Raw genomic sequence first — 26,195 nt, forward strand, 5'->3', positions numbered from 1 at the left:
TAGGAGGCCGGTCGAACAGGCAAGGTTTGAAAGCTAGGCTTGTACCTGGGACCTGCTAGTCCCAGCTAGTATTCAGGTAGACACACGCGCCGGTCAAACTCTAAAGTTGCTCATCCACACGGTATATTACACCCTTATCAATTGTGAACTTTGCAATATATTTCGCGCATTTTAAAGCTTGTCTTTTTTATCAGTTTCAAAATTGCATGTCTGGAAAAAACTGGTTTTGATTCAATGAATGAATGAATGCTTACGCCGCACATTTTATTAATGTTTTAGGACAGTTTCACAGTTTTGTGTTCAACCAAAAATTTGCGTGGGTCCGCCCTGCAGTTGGATTGGGAGCAGAGTCGGAGAAACATGTTTATAGGAAGGGTTAGTAATCCTAGATCATAGCCTATACTGGAGTAGGACGTATAGTGCTCTCCCGGTCTATATTCTAACCCGGAGAAAGGGTGATAATCAACATGTCGTTCTTTAAACGGAAAAAGGACACTGAACCCCAGTTCTATGCTACAGTGGCAGACGGATTAAAGAAAATATATCGTGGTAAGCTTCTCCCGTTAGAGGAAGCCTACGATTTCCACGATTTTGTATCTCCTGCTCTCAATGACCCGGATTTTGATGGGAAACCCATGGTTCTACTTGTCGGACAGTATTCAACCGGAAAGACGACATTTATCCGGTATCTATTGGAGCGGGATTACCCTGGGATAAGGATTGGACCTGAACCCACCACAGACTCCTTCACGGCAGTTATGTACGGAGAAAATGAGCAAGTTATCCCCGGGAACGCCCTTGCGGTGGATAAAAGTAAACAGTTCCGCCCTCTCACCAAGTTCGGTGGGTCGTTCCTCAATCGGTTCCAGTGTTCTATTCTCAAGAGCCCGGTGTTAAAGTGTGTCACCATGATCGACACTCCCGGTATCCTCTCCGGCGAAAAGCAGAGAACCGACCGCGGATATGATTTCGTCGGAGTGCTCCAATGGTTTGCAGAGAGGGTTGATAGAATCATTCTGCTCTTTGATGCAAACAAGCTCGATATCTCTGACGAGTTCAGGAGGTCAATCGAGGCCATCCATGGATACGAAGACAAGGTGAGGATCGTCCTAAACAAGGCGGACCAGGTGGACCACCAGGAGCTGATGCGTGTCTACGGGGCCCTCATGTGGTCTATCTCCAAGGTGATCCATGTCCCAGAGTGTCCCAAGGTTTTTGTCGGTTCATTCTGGGACCAACAGCTAAAGCATGACCTCTACCGGAGGCTGTTTGAAAAGGAACTTCAGAGTTTATTCGACGACCTCCAGGATCTTCCCAGATATGCGGCCATGAGGAAATTAAACGACTTTATCAAGCGCGCCAGGATGGCGAAGGTTCACGCTTACATCATCAGCTCCCTGAAGGAGGACATGCCAAAGATGTTCGGTAAGGGAAGGAAGAAGAAGGAGTTGATCAAGTCCTTGCCAACCTTGATGAAGAAGATCCAGGAGGAACACATGCTCGCCAGCTCGGATCTACCGGAAACTACAGGAATGCAAGACAAACTTGCTCAGGCGGATTTTGCCAAGTTTCCAACTTTAAAAGAGAAATTAATTGCACAGGGAAGTTTGCACATCTATTAAAGTTTAAAGTTTATTCCAACTTTTGCATTTTTGCAGAAATTAATGTGTAGATAAACTTTGTGAATTTTAAGAATAATCTTCATAAAAATATTTTTGGTGCACTTTAACCAGGTTAATCACATGCTGGACAAAGACATCTCAGAGCTGATGGGGATTGTTCCCAACGATTTTGCCGAGCCTGTGATCCGAGGAGGAGCCTTTGATGACGTCAAGGATGTAAATTCTCCTTTTGGATTCCAAAAATGTGAAGGTATGATTTGAACTAGTTATCCAAAGGTTGAAAATTATTTGAAACCTTTCAGAAATAAAGTTTTATGATTTTTATTTCTGCCCTAAAGCATTTCTCATTGATTGAAAAATAACTTTTTATTCATCCTAACTTTGATAGTAATCCTATCCTTCTATAAAGTTCCTAGCTATTCTTCTATCCATATAGTTTCTAGCTAGTAAACCTACCCTTTTATCCATATAGTTCCTAGCTAGTAAACCTATTCTTCTATCCATATAGTTCCTAGCTAGTAAACCTATCCTTCTATCCATATAATTCCTAGCTAGTAAACCTATTCTTCTATCCATATAGTTCCTAGCTCTAGTAAACCTATTCTTCTATCCATATAGTTCCTAGCTCTAGTAAACCTATTCTTCTATAGATATAGTTTCTAGCTCTAGTAAACCTATTCTTCTATCCATATAGTTCCTAGCTCTAGTAAACCTATTCTTCTATCCATATAGTTACTAGCTCTAATAAACCTATCCTTCTATCCATATAGTTCCTAGCTCTAGTAAACCTATTCTTCTATCCATATAGTTATTAGCTCTAATAAAACTATTCTTCTATTCATATAGTTCTTAGCTCTAGTAAGCCTATTCTTCTATCCATATAGTTCCTAGCTAGTAAACCTATCCTTCTGTCCATATAGTTCCTAGCTCTAGTAAAACTATCCTTCTATCCATATAGTTCCTAGCTCTATAAACCTATCCCTCTATCCATATAGTTCCTAGCTCTAGTAAACCTATCCCTCTATCCATATAGTTCCTAGCTCTATAAACCTATCCCTCTATCCATATAGTTCCTAGCTCTAGTAAACCTATCCCTCTATCCATATAGTTCATAGCTCTAGTAAACCTATCCCTCTATCCATATAGTTCCTAGCTCTAGTAAAACTATCCTTCTATCCATATAGTTCCTAGCTCTAGTAAACCTATTCTTCTATCCATATTGTTCCTAGCTAGTAAACCTATTCTTCTATCCATATAGTTCCTAGCTAGTAAACCTATCCTTTTATCCATATAGTTCCTAGCTAGTAAACCTATTCTTCTAACAATATAGTTCCTAGCTCTAGTAAACCTATCCTTCTATTCATATAGTTCCTAAACCTAGTAAACCTATCCTCCTGTATCCATTCTTCCTACCTGGAGTTTTATTGAAATTTAGATTACTGCAATCTCCCCCCCCCCTCCTCCTCCTCCTTTGAAGCTTTAAGATTGGGGAAATCTATGTTTGTCGACGGGGAATTTATTAGAAATCCACGGAACGTAAAAACGAAAAATCATTAAAATTGTCATTTCAAATTCATGAATAAACTGAATCTGCCCTGGTGTAAAATTATTTTCCAAGATTATGAAATTATTTTTCGCCAAAATTGTCGAACGCTTGTCAACTTCTGAGAACATTTAAAAATGCTAGAGACCGAAGAATGACAAAACATTACAAGTTTCAGAATTGCTCATATTTTCCCGTGAATTTATGTTTACAAAATATTACGGCCTAAATGGGGTTTCAGCACTCTAGCAGTTTCAATACTATTAAACACCTCGTCTTTTATTCATTAAGAACCATAGTTTGCAAGTATAAAAATATATTTCATTTTTATTAAATCGATTGAGTCTAATAATTTACACACATACCGAAGCCATTATTATTAGTGAATAGACAATTCCTTTTCATAATTTTCTAGGCCCCCAGTGTATACTACTTTAATCCTTGTCTAGGCCCCCTGTGTATCCTACTTTAATCCTTGTCTAGGCCCCATGTGTATACTTCTTTAATCCTTGTCTAGGCCCCCAGTGTATACTAATTTAATCCTTGTCTAGGCCCCAGTGTATACTACTTTAATCCTTGTCTAGGACCCCAGTGTATCCTACTTTAATCCTTGTCTAGGCCCCCTGTGTATACTACTTTAATCCACTATCTATATATCTATCTATCTAAATATCTATCTCTCCATTTATCTATCAATATATCCTATCTATCTACCCTATCTATGCATTTCCGGACCCGGAGTCGTAAACCTAGACCTATAATCAGGGTACTCAGGTGAACTAGGAGAACTGGGAGAAGCTTTCTAACAATTTAAATCCTTAAACTAGTTCCAGACCATTTCATTCTTCTTTCATCTTGTTTTTCATAATCTTATTCTTTTCTTCTTATTTCTACATAATTCATTTTCACTCGATTTTTGACTTGATTTTTCCCTTGATTTCTTATTTGATCGATTATCTAGGAATTGATCTTGGTTACGGAGAACCAGAATGGATTGTAACAAAGGAAAGATCAAAATGGGATTCTATCTTCAGCCAGCTTGGACCAATTAAGGTAAATATAAGACAGGAATCCTAACCTCAAGGTTTCGAAAACGGGAAAAGGGGAGAATGAATGATCATTCATGATTAGGAATAGATTTCTATTTAAATGAATGTCTTGTTATAATTTCAAGTGACCTCTTATAGAAAGGGGGTATGCCAAATTCACATCTGTACCACGTTATCTAATCAATAATGAGGAAAATAAGGTCATTTTTGAAACTCTCAGATTCAAACTATTTTCTCTTTATTTTCAAAGCTGAAACCCGCAAGTCTTATCAAAGAGAAACAGCATTGGAAATAATCAATTCTTAAAGAGAAAAGGTGGATATATCATGCAATTGTGATAAGGCAAAGCCTTTAGGGGCATTATTGGAACTGGACATGTCCCTCTGTCCCCTTATTATACACTTTATACTATATATTGTGTTTATTATAAGTTTATTTCAAAAAGTATATTCCAAATGTTTAATCATGGTTTAAATTACATAAGTTTCGTCTCAATTACTTGGAAAGTCTAAAATGCAACCATGTATTTCTGAGATATTATTTAATCTAATTGTTAGATTGGTGAAGTTTAATCAACATTAAAGGGTTTGTCGGCAAAACTTTTAACCCTTTATTTCTGCCTTTAAAGGGACTGTAAAGGAAAAATGAAGGGGTAAAGGCTGAAAGCTAATCACTTTAGCTCTCGATCGCGACCCATGAAAGTTATATCTGATGTTCCTATCTCGAGAAATTGATTTACAACTTTTTCAAATTTATACGAAAATTAATATATATACAATTTTGTATAAAAGTAGTGGGTTTAAAAAGATCAAATTCAGCAAATATGCAACCAATCTGAAAACGATGATATCCCAGAGAAAGCTAATTGTAACTTAGGTTTACTCCAATTCTAATTTTATATTTGTTATTTCTATTTTTTATAGATTTGATTCATAATATTATTTATACGTCCGTATTGCTTGACCAGAAATTCCACCAATTGCAGTGCAGTAAAGTGGTCACGTGATACAGGCGGAGACACGTGACCAGTATACTGCTCTGCCATTGGTGATAGTTCTGGTCACGTGATTTAAGTTTGAGATTTTCTAAATTTTACATATATGAACTTTCGTATAATTTAACACGGTTTTATATCAATTTCTCGAGACAGGAACATCAGATAAAACTTTCATGGGTCATGATCAAGAGCTAAAGTGATTAGCTTTCAGCCTATACCCCCTTTCATTTTTCCTTTACAGTCCCTTTAAATTATCATAAACTCTTCCTTTATGTTCTCAGCTGCATGAATACTCAAGCCACTCGTACTGATAAGCAGTTGAAGTTATCAATGTTCTGATAAAAATACAAGGATAATCATTTTATCTCAGATTTAAATGATTGTACTGTTGTTAAGCGAAAAGAGTTATCTTAAATCATGTCTACATTAAAAATAAAATTTTGAGATCGAGATTTAATATCTTTGTTGCAACAGCAAGGGTTAAGAAATAGGCTCATTTATATATATTTTATTGCAGATGTTGAAGTATATTAAGTGTATGATGAATAATATAAAGAAGTTTATTGAACAATAATTATAAACTTCTTTATTTTGTTTAATTATCTCTCTCGCAAAAAATTTATTTCTTGATTAAACTTTTCATTTTGATGAGATTCAGAAATGTGACTGCCGTAAAATAATCTACTAAATAAAAACAGTTGAATAAAAGTTCTTGCAGTCTTATAAGAAGATGAAAATGAACAATTGAAAAATAAAATCCATTATTTTTAATTCATCATTAAATGTGCCCGGGACCACAGCTCTTTTTTCTGAAATATAGCAACATCCTGAGATTATCTATCTATCTTAACCAACCTCACCTAGAAAAGCAAAATCATGGGTGGTTCAGCAGGACTAGAATGGGTTCCAGAAGCAATATGAGAGGACGGTGGCCAAATGTTATTTTTAAACAAAAATTTAATATGTTTGTCGAGGGTTGTTTACACCATTTGTCAACAATATGGTGGAGACCATGAAAGACTGAATTAAAGGATATCAAAAGATTTAAAACCCGTATTCCTCCAGTTCGCAGTACACAGTACACACAATCCTCCATATTGTTAGCAGTACACAGTACACACAATCCTCCTTTCATACTTTATACATCTTGTAAACTGAGATTCAGTCAAGAATTATTTATGTAGAAGATACAAAATCAGAATAAACAACATATTTTAGATCTAGTCAGTCCACTGCATTTTCACAACAACTAAAGCAATTGAGTCTTTACCACAAACTCTGATTTTCTAAATCCTATATCTTTGCAAACCGATGTCGTATACCTAAGATATTTTAAACAATGAATTCTACAAGATCAAACAATCTATAATTTGAAATATCAGAGGTTTTTAAGATCAGGTTGCAAAGATATAGGGATTAGAAAATCAGTTTATCAGGAAAATAACCGGTTCTGTTGATAAAGAAAAGTAATAGTTTTCTTCGCTCCGTCCGAAGGAAAAATATCCGGTTCTGTTTTTAGAGAAAAATATCCAGTTCTTGTTTTAGGGAAAAATAACTGGATCTGTTTATAGTAAAAAATAACCGGTTCTACTTTTAGAGAGAAAAAACACGGTTTTATTTTTAGAAAAAACAACCGGTTCTATTTATAGAAAAAAAAATAACTGATTCTATTTATAGGAGAATTGCCTGTCCTGTTTATAGAAAAAAATAACTAATTCTATTAAATCTATTTAAAGGAGAATAACAGGTTCTGGTTATAAGGAAAAAACCGGTTCTGTTTTTGGGAAGAAAAAATAACCGGTTCTGTATAATAGGAAAACTTAACTGATTCTATTTATAGGGGAAAATAACCGGTTCTGTTGCTAAGAAAGAAATGGTGAAATCTCGTCTTCCTAACCCAGTTTTAGCCAAGGTAAATATAAATAAGAGTGGGTTAAAAGGGTGGTCATTTTAAAGGATTTTAAACTTTATTTCAAGAGATCTGAGTCCGAATTTAATGAATTTAAGCCGCGGCTCAAATCCCCCAAAAACCGGTTTCAATTGAGCGCTGGCTTAAATCTTGAAACATTGAATACGATTTTAAGTGGAACCAACCATATTTGAGCCATAATTTCCCAATGTTATCTATTAAACAAAGATAAATGTTCACATATTGGGAAGACATGGTTTAGGATTTCATATTTGAATAAACACTGTTTCCAAATTTTTGATTGTTGTCCAACTTTTTCTCAATAATCGGATAATAAAAGGTCTACGCTATTATTTCTGTAATATGTTAACAAATGTATTTCTAAATTCTTGAATTTTTTAAAAACATTTTCGCTTCCAGAATGACTTTATAATACTTTGAATTTTTGTCTTATCTTAATCCAATCACTTATTCATATCTATAATCTTGTAATCTTGGAAACTGATTTAATTAGATGAAAAGATGCAGGATCAAACCAAATTACATGAACAAAATAACATGAAGATGATATTATTGACTTTTTTAAAAAGTATTTCTTTTTCCAAACAGAACATTTACATTACGTCAAATTAAAGAAATTTTACATTTAGATTGAAATATTTCATTTTATCCATCATAACCAGGGGGCGGAAACGTCATGTGTGTGAGTCTGTACCAAAAGAGTGTGTGTAAGGTATATCATATATATATAGGTGTGTACTGTAGGTTTATACAGTACGTAAGAATCTCGGTATTTGTGCAGTCTAGGAGAGTACATTTTTTTATTGTTAATTGTTTACTTAAAAATAAGTTTAATATGCAAGTAAAATATTATTTACATATTTAAGTCAACACTATAAATTTTCATGCAAAGAATATAATTTGATTAAAGTTTACAATAAACTACTCGTTATTTAAGTTTAATTATAATTGACGACATTGTTCTGCAATTACCTTGACTGTAGTCATGTTGTGTGTCTGTACCAAAAGAGTATGTGCAAGGTTTACCGAACTTGTATGCAAAGCAGTGAGACTGGCTTTCTCATGCCGGACCAGCGCCATTTCCTTTCCCTTTATACCTATTCCCTGATCATAAACCCTCTTTTTGAACACATATAAAAGATAAGATAAGAGAAGAATAAACAATTTTAGAAATTTGATTTGTTTTATCATGCCTCGTAAAATCAAAACTAGAGAAGCTACGAACTAACAAAGTCGTACAAAGTAATTTATAGTCCTTAGGCGAAAGCTGAGTTTTTGGGACAAACTCAAATCTTTGCAACCTGACGGTGTAAACCTTTGATATTTCAAACTTGGACTATTTCATTCAATAGGATTCATAATATCAGAAAATATAGGAATTAGAAAATATAAGAGTTTGAGAAAGAACTCATTTCCTTTGATCTTTTCCTTCTAGGTCTAGATTGGATAGTTATCAACAAAATTGAAAAAGAAAGCTGCACTTTTTTATGATCTTTAAAAAATGCATTATATTCCCCTAAACATACTGTTTCCCTCTCTTCTTCTGAACTATTTGTATTTTGTATCCCGGGTTTCTAGCGGATATTTATTTCTCCGATCTGATCCAACCCAGACCGATGTTAGGACGGGTTCGGATTCTCCGTGTACTAAATCTTGTATTGAAGAAAAGAGTGTAAACAAGCCTTGAGAGGTTCAAATTCTAGCTTTTAAACTAGACAATAGTTGTATAGTTTTCAATACATGGGGCCATTTAACGATCAGAGAACAGAAAACAGAGAACAGAGAACTAGGGAAATTTATTGTATTTTTGTTGTTAAAAAACGGAAAACAAAGAAAGGTTTATTTTTTAAAACATTTCTGCCCACGGTAAAAAAAACAAGGATGAAAAAGTACACTTTTAAATCTTTTATTATCTTGCTTAATTTCAAGTGACAAAGATGGCAATGCCTGATTCACAACGGTACCCTTGAAACCTTTATCTCACCATCAATTAACTGTTTTTAAGGTTTAAAAGTGTTCAAATCATATATTTTCCCACAGTAGAAATCCGCATTGCGCAAGTCACTTTTTCAGAGACCCTCCAATTAAAAATAATCAGTTTTTAAAATAATCAATATTGGTATCTTAGACAAAGATTTTAAGGGTGCCGTTGTGAATCGGGCATTGACATCTTTATATAAATGACCACTTAAGCTTACAGTCCCTTTAATAAACGTTTAAGGTTCTATCTCTTTAAAGTACATTAGAAACTAAAAGGTTTGTGCAATTTAGCAAGATTACTGCAAGAAAGTTGCAAATCTCTTGTTTAGTGTTAAAATACAAATACAACTGGCAATGAATAAATACTAGACCGCTGTATCCTAGATAAAATCAATACAAGTGGCAATGAATAAATACTAGACCGCTGTGTCCCAGATAAAATCAATACAAGGGGCAATGAATAAATACTAGACCGCTGTGTCCTCGATGAAATCAATACAAGTGGCAATGAATAAATACTAGACCGCTGTGTCCTAGATAAAATCAACATTATTATATTTGTGCAATCCTGCAACTTTGTGTTTTCAGATATTTTCTTACTTGAAACTAAATGTTTTTCAATTGTGTTTGTTCTATGAAAGTGACTTGTGGATTTTGAGACATTCCAAAAAATGTTCATAATTTAACATATTTTTAAGATAGGAAAACGTATTAAAATGGAAAAACGTTTTAAGATAAAACTTTTCAGGTATAAAAACGTATAAAGATAGAAAGACGTTATAATATAGAAAAAAAAGATTTAAGAAGAAAAAACGTTTCAATGTAAAAACGTTTCAATAAATTTAAGATAAAAACGTTTTGAAAAATAAAAACGTATAAGATAGAAATACATTTTAAGATAACATCCTTGAAACATTGAAACTTCGTTATTACAAACTAGCTGAGTTGAACGGCGTTGCTCGTGGAATTTTAAAATGTTAAAGAAAGATATGTATATAAGCAAAGAGTGTTATATTTTATAGATATTTTTATATAAACTTCTAAGTAATGAAAGCAAATAAATAAAATTGAATGTTGAAAAGAACTTCTAAGATTTATTTTCTTATGTCATTTTTCTATTTCAAACCCCGCGTAAACAAATCAAACTGCAGTAATCATTAAAATATAAATAAATAAACTGCATATAGTACATACATATATAATAACAAAAAGTCTCATACCATGACCCCGTCTGAAAAAGTACAAATTTATTTTGGAATTTAAAAAGTATTCCATAGTATGAGATATTAATGAAATACAGATGATTTTACAGATTAATTTTACAAATATTCAAAAATATTTTAATTGTTTCAACTGGTTTGCCGGGGATTTTTCTACGGTTTATAGTTTGTCAGTAATAACTTTTCAATATTTGTTGGATTTGAAATGATTAAGAAAATTATTAAACCTATTATTAATTTAATTACATGATTTTAAAATTATGTAATTTTGTATTCTTTTGAAGTAATTTACGGGTGAATCTGTATTCTTGTATTCTCCATGGTTTAAATATAATGATAATTCTGTAATTTTGAATACTCCATGATATACTGATAATTCTGTAATCTTGTATTCTCCATTGTTTAATATAATGGTAAATCTGCAATCTTGTAACTCTATAATCTTGTATTCTTCATGGTTTAATATAATATTTTGTAATCTTGTATGCTCCATGTTTGATATAATGGTAACTCTATAATCTTGTATTCTCCATGGTTTAATATATAATAATAATTCTGTAATCTTGTATGCTCCATGGTTTAATATACTGGTAACTTTGTAATCTTGTATTCTCCATGATTTAATATAACTGACACAACACTATAAACCGAATATTGAAGAACCCTTGAATATATTGTAGAACTGCATTTTCTTCCTTCTCTTTCAATCCTTTAATTCACTGCTCTAGTATATATATATATAGCAGATATTCAATCCTTTAATTCACTGCTCTAGTATATATAGCAGATATTCAATCCTTTAATTCTATAGCAGATATTCAATCCTTAAATTTACTGCTCTTACATATATAGCAGATATTCAATCCTTTAATTCACTGCTCTGTTATATATAGCAGATATTCAATCCTTTAATTTACTGCTCTAATATATATAGCAGATATTCAATCCTTTAATTCACTGCTCTATAGTACATATAGCAGATATTTAATCCTTTTATTCATTGCTCTATAGTATATATAGCAGATATTCAATCCTTTTATTCATTGCTCTATAGTATATATAGCAGATATTCAATCCTTTAATTCACTGCTCTAGTATATATATATATAGCAGATATTCAATCCTTTAATTCACTGCTCTAGTATATATAGCAGATATTCAATCCTTTAATTTGCTGCTCTAATATATATAGCAGATATTCAATCCTTTAATTCACTGCTCTATAGTATATATAGCAGATATTCAATCCTTTAATTCACTGCTCTAATATATATAGCAGTATTCAATCCTTTAATTCACTGCTATATAATATATATAGCAGATATTCAATCCTTTAATTCACTGCTCTAATATATACATATAGCAGATATTCAATCCTTAATTCACTGCTCTAGTATATATAGCAGATATTCAATCCTTTAATTCACTGCTCTAGTATATAAAGCAGATATTTAATATTTTAATTCACTGCTTTAATATATATATATATAGCAGATATTCAATCCTTTAATTCACTGCTCTAATATATATAGCAGATATTCAATCCTTTTATTCATTGCTCTAGTATATATAGCAGATATTCAATCCTTTAATTCACTGCTCTAGTATATATAGCAGATATTAAATCCTTTTATTCATTGCTCTAGTATATATAGCAGATATTCAATCCTTTAATTTACTGCTCTAATATATATATAAAGCAGATATTAAATCCTTTTATTTATTGCTCTAGTATGCATATTCAATCCTTTCCTTAAAGAGAGGAGTTGTGATATCCATTCCTTAAAGAGAGGAGTTGTGATATCCATTCCTGTAAGAGAGGAGTTGTGATATCTGTTCATAATAAGGAGGAGGTGCTGGGGGAGGGGGTATCACAGTTTCAGTTCCTTAAAAGAAGCTCGCTAGAATTCTAGACCTAATTTTTAACACAAACTGTTCGTTAAATTGAAAAGCTGTCGATAGTTTTTTTCTGCGTAATTATCTTATCAAAAATACTTGGCTTAATATTTTGTGTGCGAGAGCTAAAGCACACTGAATTTCTAAGGTTGTTATATTGTGGAATTTTTCGGGAATTTCTCTAAATTTCCGTATTGTAAATTCAACATTCTTAGATTCTTAAAAATCAGTTTCTTTTTGCTTTCCGTTTTAGAGGAAATAAGTTTGTGCCCTATTTTAATTAATAAAAAAATGTACATTTTTTTAAACACCGACCAGTTTTTAGACCGTCCCCCAACCTACCCATATGCTTGAAAATAAATTTACAAAATTTGTTTAGAAATAAAGTTAAAAGTAAAGAATTTTCAACATTCTAGTGTAAGCCATTTTTAGGTTAACAAGAAAAAACACAAGGGGGGGAATACCCCCGATCATGAAAGGGTTAAAAGAATTGAGTCGTTGCCACATAATCTGATGTATCTTGCAACCCAAAGTCGTAGACCTTAGATATTTCAAGTTATGAATTATGTTAGATCAAATAATTTAAGTTTGAAATATCAAAGGTTTACGCTATTATCAGGTTGCTAAGTTAAAGATTAACAAATTTGAGTTGGAAAAACTTAATTTAGATTAATTTAATTCATTGGTTTTTAAATATAATAATATGTTCTTTTTAACGCTTACAATTCTATTTATTTTTTTGCCTTGAATTTAGTGTTGGATCTCTTCTTAATCAGGAAATACAAACAGTTTGTTGAAATCTGATCTAAACTCATTATTCTTTGTAAAATGTATAAATATATATTATCTAAGTGTTTTGAAGATTGTAGACAGCAACCCGAGTTAAAAATATGAAAACCCTGAAGTGTAGATAAAATGATGATAAAAACTATATCTATACACATGAAGTATATATCTATATTTATTTAATAAAGCTCTTCGTTATAAATATATATGTTAGATATATAGCTGGCCAAACGGCCGAACCAAAGCGCCAGGATGAAAATCTCTGTGAATTTAAAACTTGAATGATATTTGGTACATTTTTTCTTGGTTTAAAGGGAGTGTTCGCTACAAATTAAAAGGGTTAGAGGTAAAATAATAATTAAATTTTAGGTCTCCTTTGGCTAGCATAGGATAGCATGCAGAGAAAACAAATATTCGGAAATCGGAACATGCATGGAGAATAAAAAAAAATTTAGTTAGAAATTAAAATCTATTGATCGCCCTTTGTTTGACTATAATGACTGTTCTGCACTTTATACATAATTTGAACTATTTCCTGATATTTCGAGAATAAATACAACATTTCACATATTGGAAAATGTTAAGAGTGTTTAGATTGGAGATCAAATACAATTGAGTTCAAATGGATTAAACTGTGAGAAATACTTCAATAAACAAACAGTCCTAAACATGGAACTATAAAATGGATTTGACCAATCTCAGATCGGAGGTTGGAGTTTTTGTGTCGAGTATCATTGATCTTGAACGCTTGATGTCGATATCCTATGTAAACACTTTCAAATTTGAGGATTAATGCGTGTTATCTCAATTACAGTTCTCTAATCATGGCATGCCAACTACGGGATATACCTGCAGGGTATGCCCATCACGGGATATCAAAGAGGAATGAAATTAATCCGTAGATCTGCATAACATTAATTTCACTAGAAGGGTATCATTCATTTGGCCCATACAGTCATGTTTGGCCTCATATAGTCTGTATTTGTACTGTACTGCTTGCTCTAGCAAGTTGAAATTCGGTCCGATACATGGAATGAACTGGAATGTACAGTGGTATGATCCCGAGATCCACAACACTTACGGTAATTTATTCCCTGCGAGAAGAGAATTAACTTAACTATAGTCAATGTTACAGTTCCCAACTTAACTATAGTCAATATTATAGTTCCCAACTTGACCGCAACTATAGGTTTTAGGTTGGGTTTTAACTCATTTTGACGTTAAATTCGATACAGTACATATATTTATATTGTTAAAATTCGGTACAGTACATATATTTATATTGTTAAATTCGGTACAGTACATATATTTATATTGTTAAATTCGGTACAGTACATATATTTATATTGTTAAATTCGATACAGTACATATATTTATATTGTTAAAATTCGGTATAGTACATATATTTATATTGGAAACATTTGGTACATATACCGGAGGCCATGCCGGTACATAAAAGGGAGTACGGTACAATTTCAACTTATCCGAGATTGAAAGTTTAGTTTTTAATCTTTGAAACCTCATAGGTCATCTATTCATTTAATTTTACGTACAAATATTAGAAAATCATATATTCGAAACATTTTGCAAATAACTTAAGATAAAGATATTTAAGATTGTATTCTAGCGTGAAAAATTACTTAAATTTGACGTGTAGAATTGAAAATATCTAGGTGTGGAGATTAGCAGATGTGGACGGGGACGGATTGTTGGACGCCGACGAATTTGCTCTTTCCATGCATCTCATTAATATTAAAGTATTTTTTACATTTTTAACCTTACAAGTTTATCCTTTTTACCTCTTCCATTTGGTAATGCTGGAAAAAATACACAACATTGCTTGGAAAACATGTGGTTTGGTTTGCATTCATTTTTTCTTCATGTATTAATGTCTCTGGTAGAAAAACTGTCACGGGTAATATTTCTTCGGGGTTAGATCTAAAAATAAAGTGGATGGCGGGGCGCAGTAGGATGACAAATGGCGGTGGTTCGGGAAGTGATAACGACTCATACTGACATAAGGGACTTGGATCTGGTACTCAGAGCTCACATAGGTCACCAGAGATAATTCTGCCGAACCTTTTTTTTTTATCTATTTTGCGTCCCTTGGGTCCGGTCTTGGGTCAAAATAAATTCTAACTCCATTTAAACCCAAATTTAATCTAACTAGTGGAAGTTGGGAAAGGATTCTGACAAACTTGTGATAAATTATTTTGTTTTATTTTAGTTTGTGATTTTACATTTTATTCAACCATCTTTTAAATTTTCATCTTTAGAGTCATTAAATATAGAAGTTATTTCTAAAGTTCAAAATATACTTTATATATATTATAAAAACATTTTTTCCTTGCAAGAAATGTTTCCATAGATTTCCTCTTAACATTTTAAAACATTCCCGCCATCTTGAATATTTCCTGGCCATCTTGATTATATTACCGCCATTTCATAGATCCCCGCCATCTTGAAAATATGTTTATTACCCAACTACCTTTAACATATCCCTAATAGTTTCACCACTTTGATTTATTTATGTTTATTGTATCTACAAGAAGAAAAGAAAAGTTTGTATGATTAATTCCTATTTTTATCTCTGGTGTGAACAGGAGAAATAAATCTAATGGAGAACGGATAACCTTGAACTTCCGTAGTTCCCAAGGTCCGATACAGGTGGAGAACAGGCGCTCCGATACCATCAGAGACGACTCCGCTAAACTTCCAAATCTCCCTAAATCTGAACCCTCTCAGCGAAAACAAAAATCCAAAATCACCCAGGAAAACAATTCCCATAAATCATCGAAATCCGGGAAGAAAAAAGAAAAACCCGGAAGTAATTCCAATGGGAATAGTTCTAAGTATTCCCATCTTCCAGTTTATGACAAGGAGGAAGAACGAATAAAAGCAAAGGAGCGGGAACAGAAAATCTCTGAAATATTCTCCGGTGAGCATAATTTAATTTCTTCACTTTTGGGGGATTTTTAATTTCTGCTTTCAGCAAATTAATTATTTAATTAAATATCCAAAGTTTCTGCAAGTTTGAATATTTTCCTGGGAATTAATGTCTTGTTGATTCAGCTGAACTCGGCTCACAAACCGGAACATTTAAACCTTTAATCACGAGTTTTCAACTCAAAATACATTCTTTATCATTTCTATAATCTGCCCAGACTTTTCTCCTCAAAAAGGGACTGCTTTCTAATTAAAACATTGATAGCAAACAAAAACTACAATACTACTACAAAAACTACAATACTACTACAAACACTACAATACTACTACAAAAGTAAGCGTCAAAATTTTTTTTAGAATTATGTCTATATCTATGTTTAAAATGACATTTGATATTTTCATTAGTTAAAATCATTAAGTTTTTGTAACAATCTCTGATTTTCTATCCCTATAACTTTGCAACCTTATGTCGTAGACCTTTGATATTTCAAACTATAAATTCTTTTAGATCAAATAGTTTATGTTTTAAATATCATAGGTTTACACCATCAGGTGGCAAAGACATAGAGATTAGAAAATTTAAATTTGTGGTAAAAATTCTGTTGAATGGTCCGATATGCTTTCCATGAACTGTCCCTTGTATCAATAGTTTTATCAGAAATTATCTTCTTGCAAGATTTGCTTCATTTATAATCCAATCATTTTCTATAAAGAAAATATAAAATTCAATTAATCAACGGTTTATCCCAGTAAACATTTAGATACTCTTTTCCTTCGCTTAAACATTATATTATTATTATTATTATCATTATTATTATTATTATTATTATTATTATTATTATTATTTAAAATATCTATTATTATGTTTGAATAGATATGAATGGTAAACTGGAAGATATTACTGGTTTAACAAGTTCTCATATGGAGAAGAGAGGAGTAAAATTAATCCAATCCGCTCCCACTCCTTTCGATGACCCTGAGTCAAACCTTCCTTCCTCCTCCAATATTGGAACCAACCTGAAGAAAAATATTCCTCCTGAACCCCAGGATTTACACACCATTAGGTAATTATTGATATAATTTCAAGATATTTTTGATTGATTAGTTCAACAAGAAACTTTTAAACTTATTCTGAAATTCCTTGACAGATAATTTGAACCTAGTTTTTTACTTTTATTTTTATCACAGTTAAATAAATGTTTGTGTTTTTGCCCCGCAACCCTGCAGAGATAGGTTTGTGTACGTTTTATCTTTAACGTGTTTGCCCAATAAAGTTGCGACCTTTGTTTATTATTTTTTATATATCTATATCAGTTTAATTGTCACAATCAAATATGTTAACAAACCTTATCCCCCTACCTTTATTATACACACCTTGGTTTGAAAACATATCCCCCTTCCTTCAGTATACACACCTTGGTTTGCAAACATTAAATTTTTCCGTCTCCAAATTAATCTTGGAAAATGTATTTCTAAATCTCTTGGTAAAATATTTAATCTCTCATCTGTTTGATGTTTCAAATGTTTATACAGAATGTTTATGAGTTCGTTTAAGGTTTAGAAACATAATTAAATTATATAGAGCTGAAGAATAGAAATAGTTAGATGTAAACAAAGTATTTTAAAAAAAAGACCGAAAAAACGCATTTGTATACAGACTTAGAATGGAAAACATTCTTTACAGGGTTTCGATTCTTATAACTTTGCGACTTTAAGATTATTTTTAATGTCTTATCTTATTTTTTTAAGTTCTGGCAAACAAAATTAAAAATAAACACATTTGGATTTAAGAAAAGAAAAAAAGAAAAATTAACAAGATCAGATGTCGTCTTCCTATTTGACTCCCTCTAAATCCTCAATGTTTCTAGGTTTATTATATTTACTCATCGCCCCGTTATAGTGTTTTACATCTTTCATCTCCTAGTTTTATTCCTAGCCAACATTTATTTATAAAACTATCAAACTTTTCTCAATATTTTAATTTGTTATCTTTATCAAGGTGTAAAATTAAACTTATCTTTATAATAGGATAAATCATTATGGTTTTTATGGAGGAAAAAATAAAGTCGCACAACTAGGGGGGGGGGGGGGTAAGGTGGCCAGGCCCCCCTAGCCTGATTAAGGGGGGCATTGCCCCCTATGAAGTCCTTAACAGGGGTCCATATAGTTCCAAATATAACTCATTTTCTCGAAAATTTGTAGAAAAAAATTAGGCCCCCACAGTCATTTTTTGACCTACAATCATTTATGCCCCTAACTCTTAAAGCAAACTCAAATTCCACTGAATCATTTTCCAATATAAGCTTAGATCAGATTCTTTTTATTTTTGCCCCTTTCTTAAAAAAATGCCCCCAAATTGGATTTTTAGAATATACTCACACATTCGTATGCCCCACCAGACTTAAATTTGCCCCCTTTTTTTGAGAATGCCACCAAATATTTATAACTTGCCCCTAAATTTAATTTATTTTTATCCCCAAATGTTTTATAAATACACCCAACTTAAAGGTAATTACTCCAAAATTAAGAAGTTTTGCGCCAAACAAGAAAAATAACCCTTTGATTAAAAAAGCCCCTTCATATGCTTTAAAAATGCCCTTAAATAAAACATTTGTCCTCAAAATAAATATTTAAGATTTCCCATACACATATTTTCCCAAACTGAAAAAATCCCTCTAAAACATAGATTTAAGTTTCCCCTAACTGAAAACTGCCTCCAAAATAAAATTTGGCCATGAAATATAGATTCACCCAAAACTGAAAAGAATGCCCCCAAATATAGAAATTTACGCCCAAATATCCTGAATTGGTGAGGTAGTTTTTTCATGGTTAAGTATAATACACATTTTTCTTGCCCCTCACTAGAAATGTTTAGGGACGAAATTTTTTTCTTCAGTCAGTGTAACATTCACAGGACATTAAAAAACAAAATATGCAAAATAATGCGTTTTTTGAAATTTTAATGCAATGCAAGAGCTAAGCTTTGTAGGGTTTATTTTTGTTCGTGTTTTTTACGTGAAAAATAGTTTAAACGTTGTTTATTAGGAACAGACTAATGAAAACTAGTGTTGTTATAAACATCTTTACTGTACCAGCTTAAAAGAGTTAAAAATGTGTCTGTGTCTCTGAAGCAAAGATAAATCATTTCCATTTTTTTCTTCGGTTTCTTTCTCAAATATCTTCAAACTAAAGAATATATATATATGTTTTTTTTCAAACAATTAGTGTTTATCTATAGTGAGTAATAAATAGGCGTTTTTCCTAAAAATCGGAAAAGTTCAGCTTAACTAACGAAATAATGCACTTTAAGCTTATAGACCTTGAGCAAAACGATTGAACAGCTAAAATTGTTACTAAAATAGGTGTAAAAAGCGCCCTGGAAGCCTAAAGGCACAAAAATTGTGTACTTTTTAAGATACATACCATGAAGAATTTCTATTTTGAACATAATTTTTATTTGAATAAAGCCAACTATGACACTTAAAACATTTGAATTTAATTTTCACGCAGACAATCACTTATAATTACAGCATTTTTCTAAGTACATATTTGAAGTTGAGAAATGCAGTAACTTATCCTTTTGCATTTTTGTTTAATTTTATGAATTTATTTTTAAGTCAAAATAAAAAGTAAAAAGAGTTTTCTTTTGACTTCCATGTTTAACTCCTTCATTTAAATTTTTAAGAGCTTCCGTACCTCACCCAAAGAGTCTTCCAGGAAGGATCTTCCTGTTATATATAATTGTCAATTTCTACGGGACTAATTTGTAGATTATTTAAGCACGGTAGTCGATCTATAATATCCTTAATATTTGCATGATATATTTTTTTACAATCAAAGTTTGGGCTGTAAAAACTTTAACTTTGTAGAGTTTGTTTGAAATTGTATTATTTATAGAAGTTAATTTGCCTGCAAAATAATGCATTAAATAATGAGAAAAGGCAATTTCAGCGATGCTCAAATTAAAGAAAATGTAATTATCATTTGATTTATATGTATTTCAAATGTATTTCAAATCTGTAGCACTTGCAAAAATTAGGCGGCATATAGTTTTCAAATCATTAGGCTATAACAGCTATTTTTTTTAAATATCTGAACAACTACAGAAAGAAAATTAACAAACAGATATGTTTTTTAGAAACAACATTTTATGAAGAAAACTTTTTTATATGTCTACTTATTACAAAAAGATATTCATAAAAAAAGCGCCAGCCAGTGGCGTAAATAAGGGGGGTTATTGGGGTTACTTACCCCCCCCCCCCCTAGAATCATTGGAGTAATTACCCCCCTCTGAATCTTAGGGGTAAATACCCCCCTAGAATCTTTGGGACACAGATTATGAAAGTTGAAAATAATTATATTTCATGATACTAGTAAAAGATTTTAAATAGATATATCTTTAATCGATCCTTCAAAATTCAAAAATGTATTTTTAAAACCAATTGTAGAGTTGAGATCGAATTGACTTGTGTAGCAAACTTTAGAAATGTCGTCCTACACCCGAAAAACTTAAAAATAAAATACATAATAATTTGTTTACTGTATGATTTTAGGTACAATAAAGGGGTTCTCCTACCCCGTAGCGCTGAGGACCAGACCCAAGTAGAAATAGACAAACACACAACCACAGACAAACAATCGACCCTCATTCAAGATGTAGAAGAAAGTTTCATCAGTGAACATACAACAACAACTATAACATCAAATACATATAGGGAAATGGAATTTCTATTGTTGATTAATCTTAAGATTTGGTTGGGAAACATTTGCAAAAAAAGAAGAAAAATGGCCGACTCCTTAAGTCACTGGTTGAAAAGGAACTGATAACTCACCACAAATTCTAATTTTCTAGTTGCGATATCTTAGGCTCGACTTACGGAGATAGAAATGAAAATAAAACCGACCTTGGTTGGTTTTAGTGGAAAATAATGCTCGATGTTGAGTCTTGTTCTCATCAAAACTCGGAATGCGCCAATTCCAACCATGAAAATACGTCAAATACATTATTAAACCGGTTTTATAAATTCAATTCTGTGCAAAATTAGATGCAACTAAAACCCGAAAGCATAAGCTGTAAATAAGGCCCAACGACCGCTTTGACCTGAGTCTTTTCCTGAATCTTTTAAATCGCTGGCCCGCTGTCGTAGCACTTTGCTATTTCAAACATTCAAATTATAATTTTGTTCAGATCAAATAGTGTTAGTTTAAAATTTCAAAGGTTTACACCATCAGGTTGCAGCGAAGATATAACAATAAGGAAATTAGAGTTAGCAACAAGTCTTAAGTTTATTTGCTGAAAAAATTTCTACAATCAATTATAGCCCTCCATAAGTTCCCAACGTTTTTTTAAAAAGCGCAAAGTGCAAGAAAATGGTCAAATTTTATATATTTTTAAATAGAAAAACAGCATCTTTAGTTTGCCAATAATCAAAAATGTAAAATATTGAGTACACATTCTTAATTGGATCGTTTCTTATAAAATTTTTTGTTGTTAAATATCCAAAAATTAGAAATCATCTCTGAACTCAGGCTAGAGCAGGTTGAACCTGATCCGAACACTGAGTACGCTTTAGTACAGAAGAAACCGTCCTTGTCCTCTCCGAACCCTGAGAGCAAGGATGAGGAAAATGACGAAGATCTCACATATAAGAAATTAGGACGAAAACTTCAGATTCTAACTGAAAAGGTGATATATTTTGAATTGCATCATTATTTAACATTTAAAAATTGACAGGGCTACCCACTAAGGATGAGACTTCAGAGACGATTGTGCGGAATTTATGTTTCCTAACATTCACGGTTTTCTGCAACTGTAAACCTTTTTCTTCCTTTGACAAATCATTAAATAAGCCGTCGAATTCATATTTAAGACTTAATTTAAACTTACAATTGTCCTATTATATGAGTTTCAGGTCGTCTTTATTGTCTCAACCTTTGTGGATAACCCTGTAGGAAACCGCTGTGAATGAAAAGCTATATCCTTCTAGTTATCTAAAATGTTGTTTAAAGGGACTGTCGGCGTAATTTCAAGTGACCCTTCCATTAAAGGGGCGCATGCCCGATTTATTACAAGTACTTTGTAAAAACGACGATATTTTCTTTATCATTGCTCACACATAGATTTAAAGGGTATCGTTGTGACCATGCAACTCAGTAAATGGGAGGCCACTTTAAATAACGTGGACAGTCACTTTATTTTATTTTTTTTTTCAAGATGGAGTCTGCAGCTAGAGATTTGAACGATAGACCAGATATTCCGTTTATTGATTCTGAAGATACAGAAACTAGATTAGGTAAACTATATATTTTTTAAAAGTGAAATTTTCTGACAAATTTTTTTCAAGACAGCTAACAAACTTACTTAATTTTTATTTTTATTGATCAATAAGCTTTAGCTTAATGATTTATTTACATTCCAACGAGTAATAAACAAGAGCACATAGTACTGGACATTTTTTGTTTCTAAATATATGAGTATTGAACGTAATAAAACAAAATTATTGATGTATTTCACATTATACTTTTATTACATAAAATTTTGCAAAATACAACTTGGAGGTTTTTAAAAAACGCTGGGAGAGATAAAAATATATTTTTTGTTTAAAGGTGCTCAGCTGGATTTGAACCTGGAGTCCCTGCTGAGTGAGAACCTGGATCTCGGGATGAAGGTTGAGAAAATTCAACTTGAAACCTCAGAAAGAGGTCATTCATCAGCCTCCATAGTCGTAGCTCACAGGTGAGGAGGCCAGTGAGACCGAGGTTTGGAGGTTAGAATTATGATCCCAGCCTTAAATGGAACAGTGACATGATTTAAAGCGACCCTCCATTTAAAAAGTTACACGCATGATTCACCCGGCGCTTTCTCAATTAAACTAATTTGCGGAATTTATGCAACAGCTACAAAGATGGAAAGAAACTGATTGTTTGACTTAAACTCTAATTTTTTATTATTATTTCACTTGTGGACTATTTAAACTTTAAGAACTTAAAATATCAAAGATCTACGACATAAGACTGGAAATGTCTAAGGTTTATAAAATTAGAGTTTGAGGTAAAGGTTGGCTAATAAGAGTAGTAAGAGAGTTAAAATCTGGAGAGTGAAATGTCAGAGTTTTAAAGGTTGAGAGTTTGATCAGGAGAGTTAAATGTTATCATAAGTTAATAAGTTTAGGATTGATGGCTGGAGACTTAACAAAAAAAAAGAAAAATATGATTATTGGACTCAAACTCAATTTTTTGATAATATTTCACATTTTGATTAATTGATTTAGAAAAATTCATAGTTTGAAAGGTCTACTATAACATCAGATTGCAAATATTTTTTCTAACAAATTATTATTTTTGAATTTTCTTATTATTTGGATACAGTTGATAGCTGATACAGAAAAATTTTGATTTGATTCTCCTTCTTTTCATCAATTCTCTTCTTCTGATTTTTTTTCCTTCTGTTGACTGACCCTGATTCTGATAATTTTGAAAGAAAGAAAAACATTTGTCGAAACCATTATTTATTGGGACACTCTGCTCAATTGTAGTTGAAGTTTTCAGTTTTATTGCCTATCAATAAATTCGTGGTTTTTTTATTAGGTTATAAATATTTCTTATTTCAATTTTACAAGCGCGCTTTTGAAGATTTTTTAAAAAGTTTATTATTGTTAGAAAAATGTAAGAAAATCTGTAAAGTCCTTGGTAATAACGCGAAACTAAAATTTTCTGAAAGGAAACTTAATAATGTTTATTTTTGTAATATTTTTTTAATTTGACTTAATGTAGGAGAAAAAAAGTTGATAAAAGAAAAATATCTTTATAATTAATACATTGATAATTATTTAGGAAATGTCGAGGGACAGATACAGTTCATATGAGCACAAAGACACTGCAGAGAGAATACAGTGACATCTAGCGGCAATCAAATGTTTTGATAAATTTTCATTCTTTCTTTATACTATACCCGGTCAGTGCTATTGTTTATTCGAGTAAAGTTAGAGGACAACCTAATCCAGCCAGTGTGTGACAAAATTAATAAAAATATGTAAAATAAAACAGCTTTGTAATAAAATTCGTAAAATAAAAAACGGAAATGAGTTTGCCACAAACTCTGATTTTCTGATATTTCAAACTATTAATTCTGTTAGATCAAATAGTCTAAGTTTGAAATATCAAAGGTTTACACCATCAGGTTGCAAAGCTATAGGAGTTAGAAAATGTAAGTTTGTTAAAAACTCAACTTCTTTAATAGTTTTCAATTTAAAATCAGACGTAACCCTTCTTATGCCAATAAATTATTGTTTAAAGTTAATCTTACAATTTAGAGATAAGAAAGAATGGTAATTGCCATTTTTGTATAAATGAGAAAAAAGGAATAGCTGGAAATTGAAAATGAATAGCTGGAAAATGAAAATTAATAGCTGGAAAATAAAAATGAATAGCTGGAAAATGAAAATGAATAGCTGGAAAAGAAAATGAATGGCTGGAAAATGAAAATGAAAGGATGGAAAATGAAAATGAATAGCTGGAAAATGAAAATGAATATACAGAAAATGAAAATGAATAGCTGGAAAATGAAAATGAATAGATGGAAAAATATAAGTTTAATGAGGACAAATCATGAGACAAAAACGGAGGAGTGAAATGGACTTTAAAAATGAAGGAACGCTATGACTGATATATGATAGGATTAATATGAAATTAAACAAGAACAGATTTAGAGGAAAGAACAAGAAACTTAACTAGGACGGACTGAGAGATAGAAGGAGAAACTAAACTAGGACGGATTGAGAGGATATAAGGAGAAACTAAGTGAAAACAGATTGATAGAGGATAAAAAGAGAACAAAGAAGAATCTAAACCAGGACAGATTGAGCGGAAAAAAACTAAACTAGAACGGATTGAGAGGATAGATTTGTTTTAATATTTTCCCCGTCAGTAAAAGATGGTCAATCGTTTTTCTAGTGCCCGCTAGTCCAAGATATGCAAGAAGTCAAATGTTCTGAATTTACAATTCAATTATTATTTATTTCTGTATACGCCCTTGCATAAAAAGTGAACCATATCAAAAGAATTAATTTCTAGTTGGAATGTATTGTACAGGGTGCCCCAATAAACATGGGAATTTAGAGACACCTTGAAAGTCGTCTTTGATTTCTGATATTTGATGCATATGGCAACAAAAGTATAAAACGAAACTTTACGTCTTCGTGTCGTAAGAAATTGACGAAGATATTAAGACCATTTTGATTTATTATAAAAATTGAGATTTGTACAAATTTTGCAATATCTCCGTGAATTTTAAAAACACAAAAAGGTAAAGTACGTCATTTGGTTATATTTAAAAAAAAACTGAATTTGATTATTTCAACCCTAATATCATTGCAAGTAGAAATGTTATAGCCTAACCAAAATTGCTTCTTACTAAATGATAAAATTATCAAGTTATTACGATGTTCAACTATTGGATGCCAAATCCAGGGTGTCTATATGGGCATCTGGGTATATGCAGATGATATTATCCTGCTTTCTCCTAGCAGAACAGGTCTTCAGGAAATGGTGAAAATTTGTGAAATTTTTGCCAAAGCTACTAAGCTGAAATTTAGTACAAATATTCGAATCGAAAAATGTAAAACTAAATGCCTTATTTTTTCTAAAGAAAGGATTAATTATAATGAAATAACCCCAATTTTATTGAATGAATTACCTTTACCATTTGTTAACGACTTAAAACATTTAGGAAATGTTCTTCAAAGTGATAATTCAATGACCATAGATTGCAATAAAAAACGAGCTATTTTCATTTCAAAAATTCATTCTCTTAACCAAGAATTTTATTTTAACAGTCCTGATGTCATTTTGAAACTGTATAATATTTACTGTTGTAGTTTTTATGGATCTAGTATTTGGGACTTGAGTTCCCAATGTGTTTCAAAATTGTATACAGCATGGAATACTGCTATTAGAATTCTTTTTAATGTACCTAGAGATACGCATAGGTACTTGATTGAAAGTATTTCACAATGTTTACATGTAAAAACTATGTTAGCTAGCAGATGTGTGTCTTTCTATGAGACTATTGAAGCAAGTTCTAAGCTTTGCATTAGATTTCTTTCTAATTTATGTAAAAATGACCTCAACACAGTTCTTGGCAGAAATTTATTTTGTATTGCAAATGATTGTTCTGTAAATCCTTCCAATCTTAGTAAAATGTTAGTTAAGAAACAAATAAAATATTT

At 31.7% G+C, this 26,195-nt stretch overlaps 2 protein-coding genes across 2 annotated transcripts; both read left to right on the forward strand.

Annotated features, from left to right (window-relative positions):
- Nucleotides 1-10: 10 nt before the first annotated feature.
- Nucleotides 11-16,178, forward strand: LOC111715096 (EH domain-containing protein 1-like). The gene is made up of 9 exons (XM_023490349.1): nt 11-121; nt 280-1,601; nt 1,734-1,872; nt 4,127-4,218; nt 7,052-7,123; nt 14,697-14,780; nt 15,194-15,198; nt 15,627-15,961; nt 16,096-16,178. The coding sequence occupies exons 2-9, from the start codon at nt 468-470 to the stop codon at nt 16,176-16,178; spliced, it is 1,944 nt and encodes a 647-aa protein (XP_023346117.1). The 5' UTR covers nt 11-121; nt 280-467.
- Nucleotides 14,970-24,054, forward strand: LOC111715104 (uncharacterized). Its single transcript, XM_023490356.1, has 8 exons — nt 14,970-15,077; nt 15,627-15,961; nt 16,844-17,033; nt 20,523-20,684; nt 21,499-21,655; nt 22,184-22,262; nt 22,576-22,705; nt 23,803-24,054. Exons 3-8 carry the CDS (start codon nt 16,846-16,848, stop codon nt 23,870-23,872), a joined length of 786 nt encoding a protein of 261 aa, XP_023346124.1. The 5' UTR covers nt 14,970-15,077; nt 15,627-15,961; nt 16,844-16,845; the 3' UTR covers nt 23,873-24,054.
- Nucleotides 24,055-26,195: the final 2,141 nt, after the last annotated feature.

Source organism: Eurytemora carolleeae, unplaced genomic scaffold, assembly GCF_000591075.1.
Source record: "Eurytemora carolleeae unplaced genomic scaffold, Eaff_2.0 scaffold1703, whole genome shotgun sequence".
In the NCBI taxonomy this organism is placed as follows: domain Eukaryota; kingdom Metazoa; phylum Arthropoda; class Copepoda; order Calanoida; family Temoridae; genus Eurytemora; species Eurytemora carolleeae.

Bases quoted from the DNA above. Each gene is read 5' to 3' on its own strand.
- LOC111715096 (XM_023490349.1), top strand. From the start codon at position 468: ATGTCGTTCTTTAAACGGAAAAAGGACACTGAACCCCAGTTCTATGCT. The intron at 7,124-14,696 runs GTAAATATAAAT...GAAAATATCTAG, and splicing joins CTAACCCAGTTTTAGCCAAG to GTGTGGAGATTAGCAGATGT. The intron at 15,962-16,095 runs GTGAGCATAATT...TTGTTGATTCAG, and splicing joins AATCTCTGAAATATTCTCCG to CTGAACTCGGCTCACAAACC.
- LOC111715104 (XM_023490356.1), top strand. From the start codon at position 16,846: ATGAATGGTAAACTGGAAGATATTACTGGTTTAACAAGTTCTCATATG. The intron at 17,034-20,522 runs GTAATTATTGAT...GTATGATTTTAG, and splicing joins CAGGATTTACACACCATTAG to GTACAATAAAGGGGTTCTCC. The intron at 22,706-23,802 runs GTGAGGAGGCCA...ATAATTATTTAG, and splicing joins TCCATAGTCGTAGCTCACAG to GAAATGTCGAGGGACAGATA.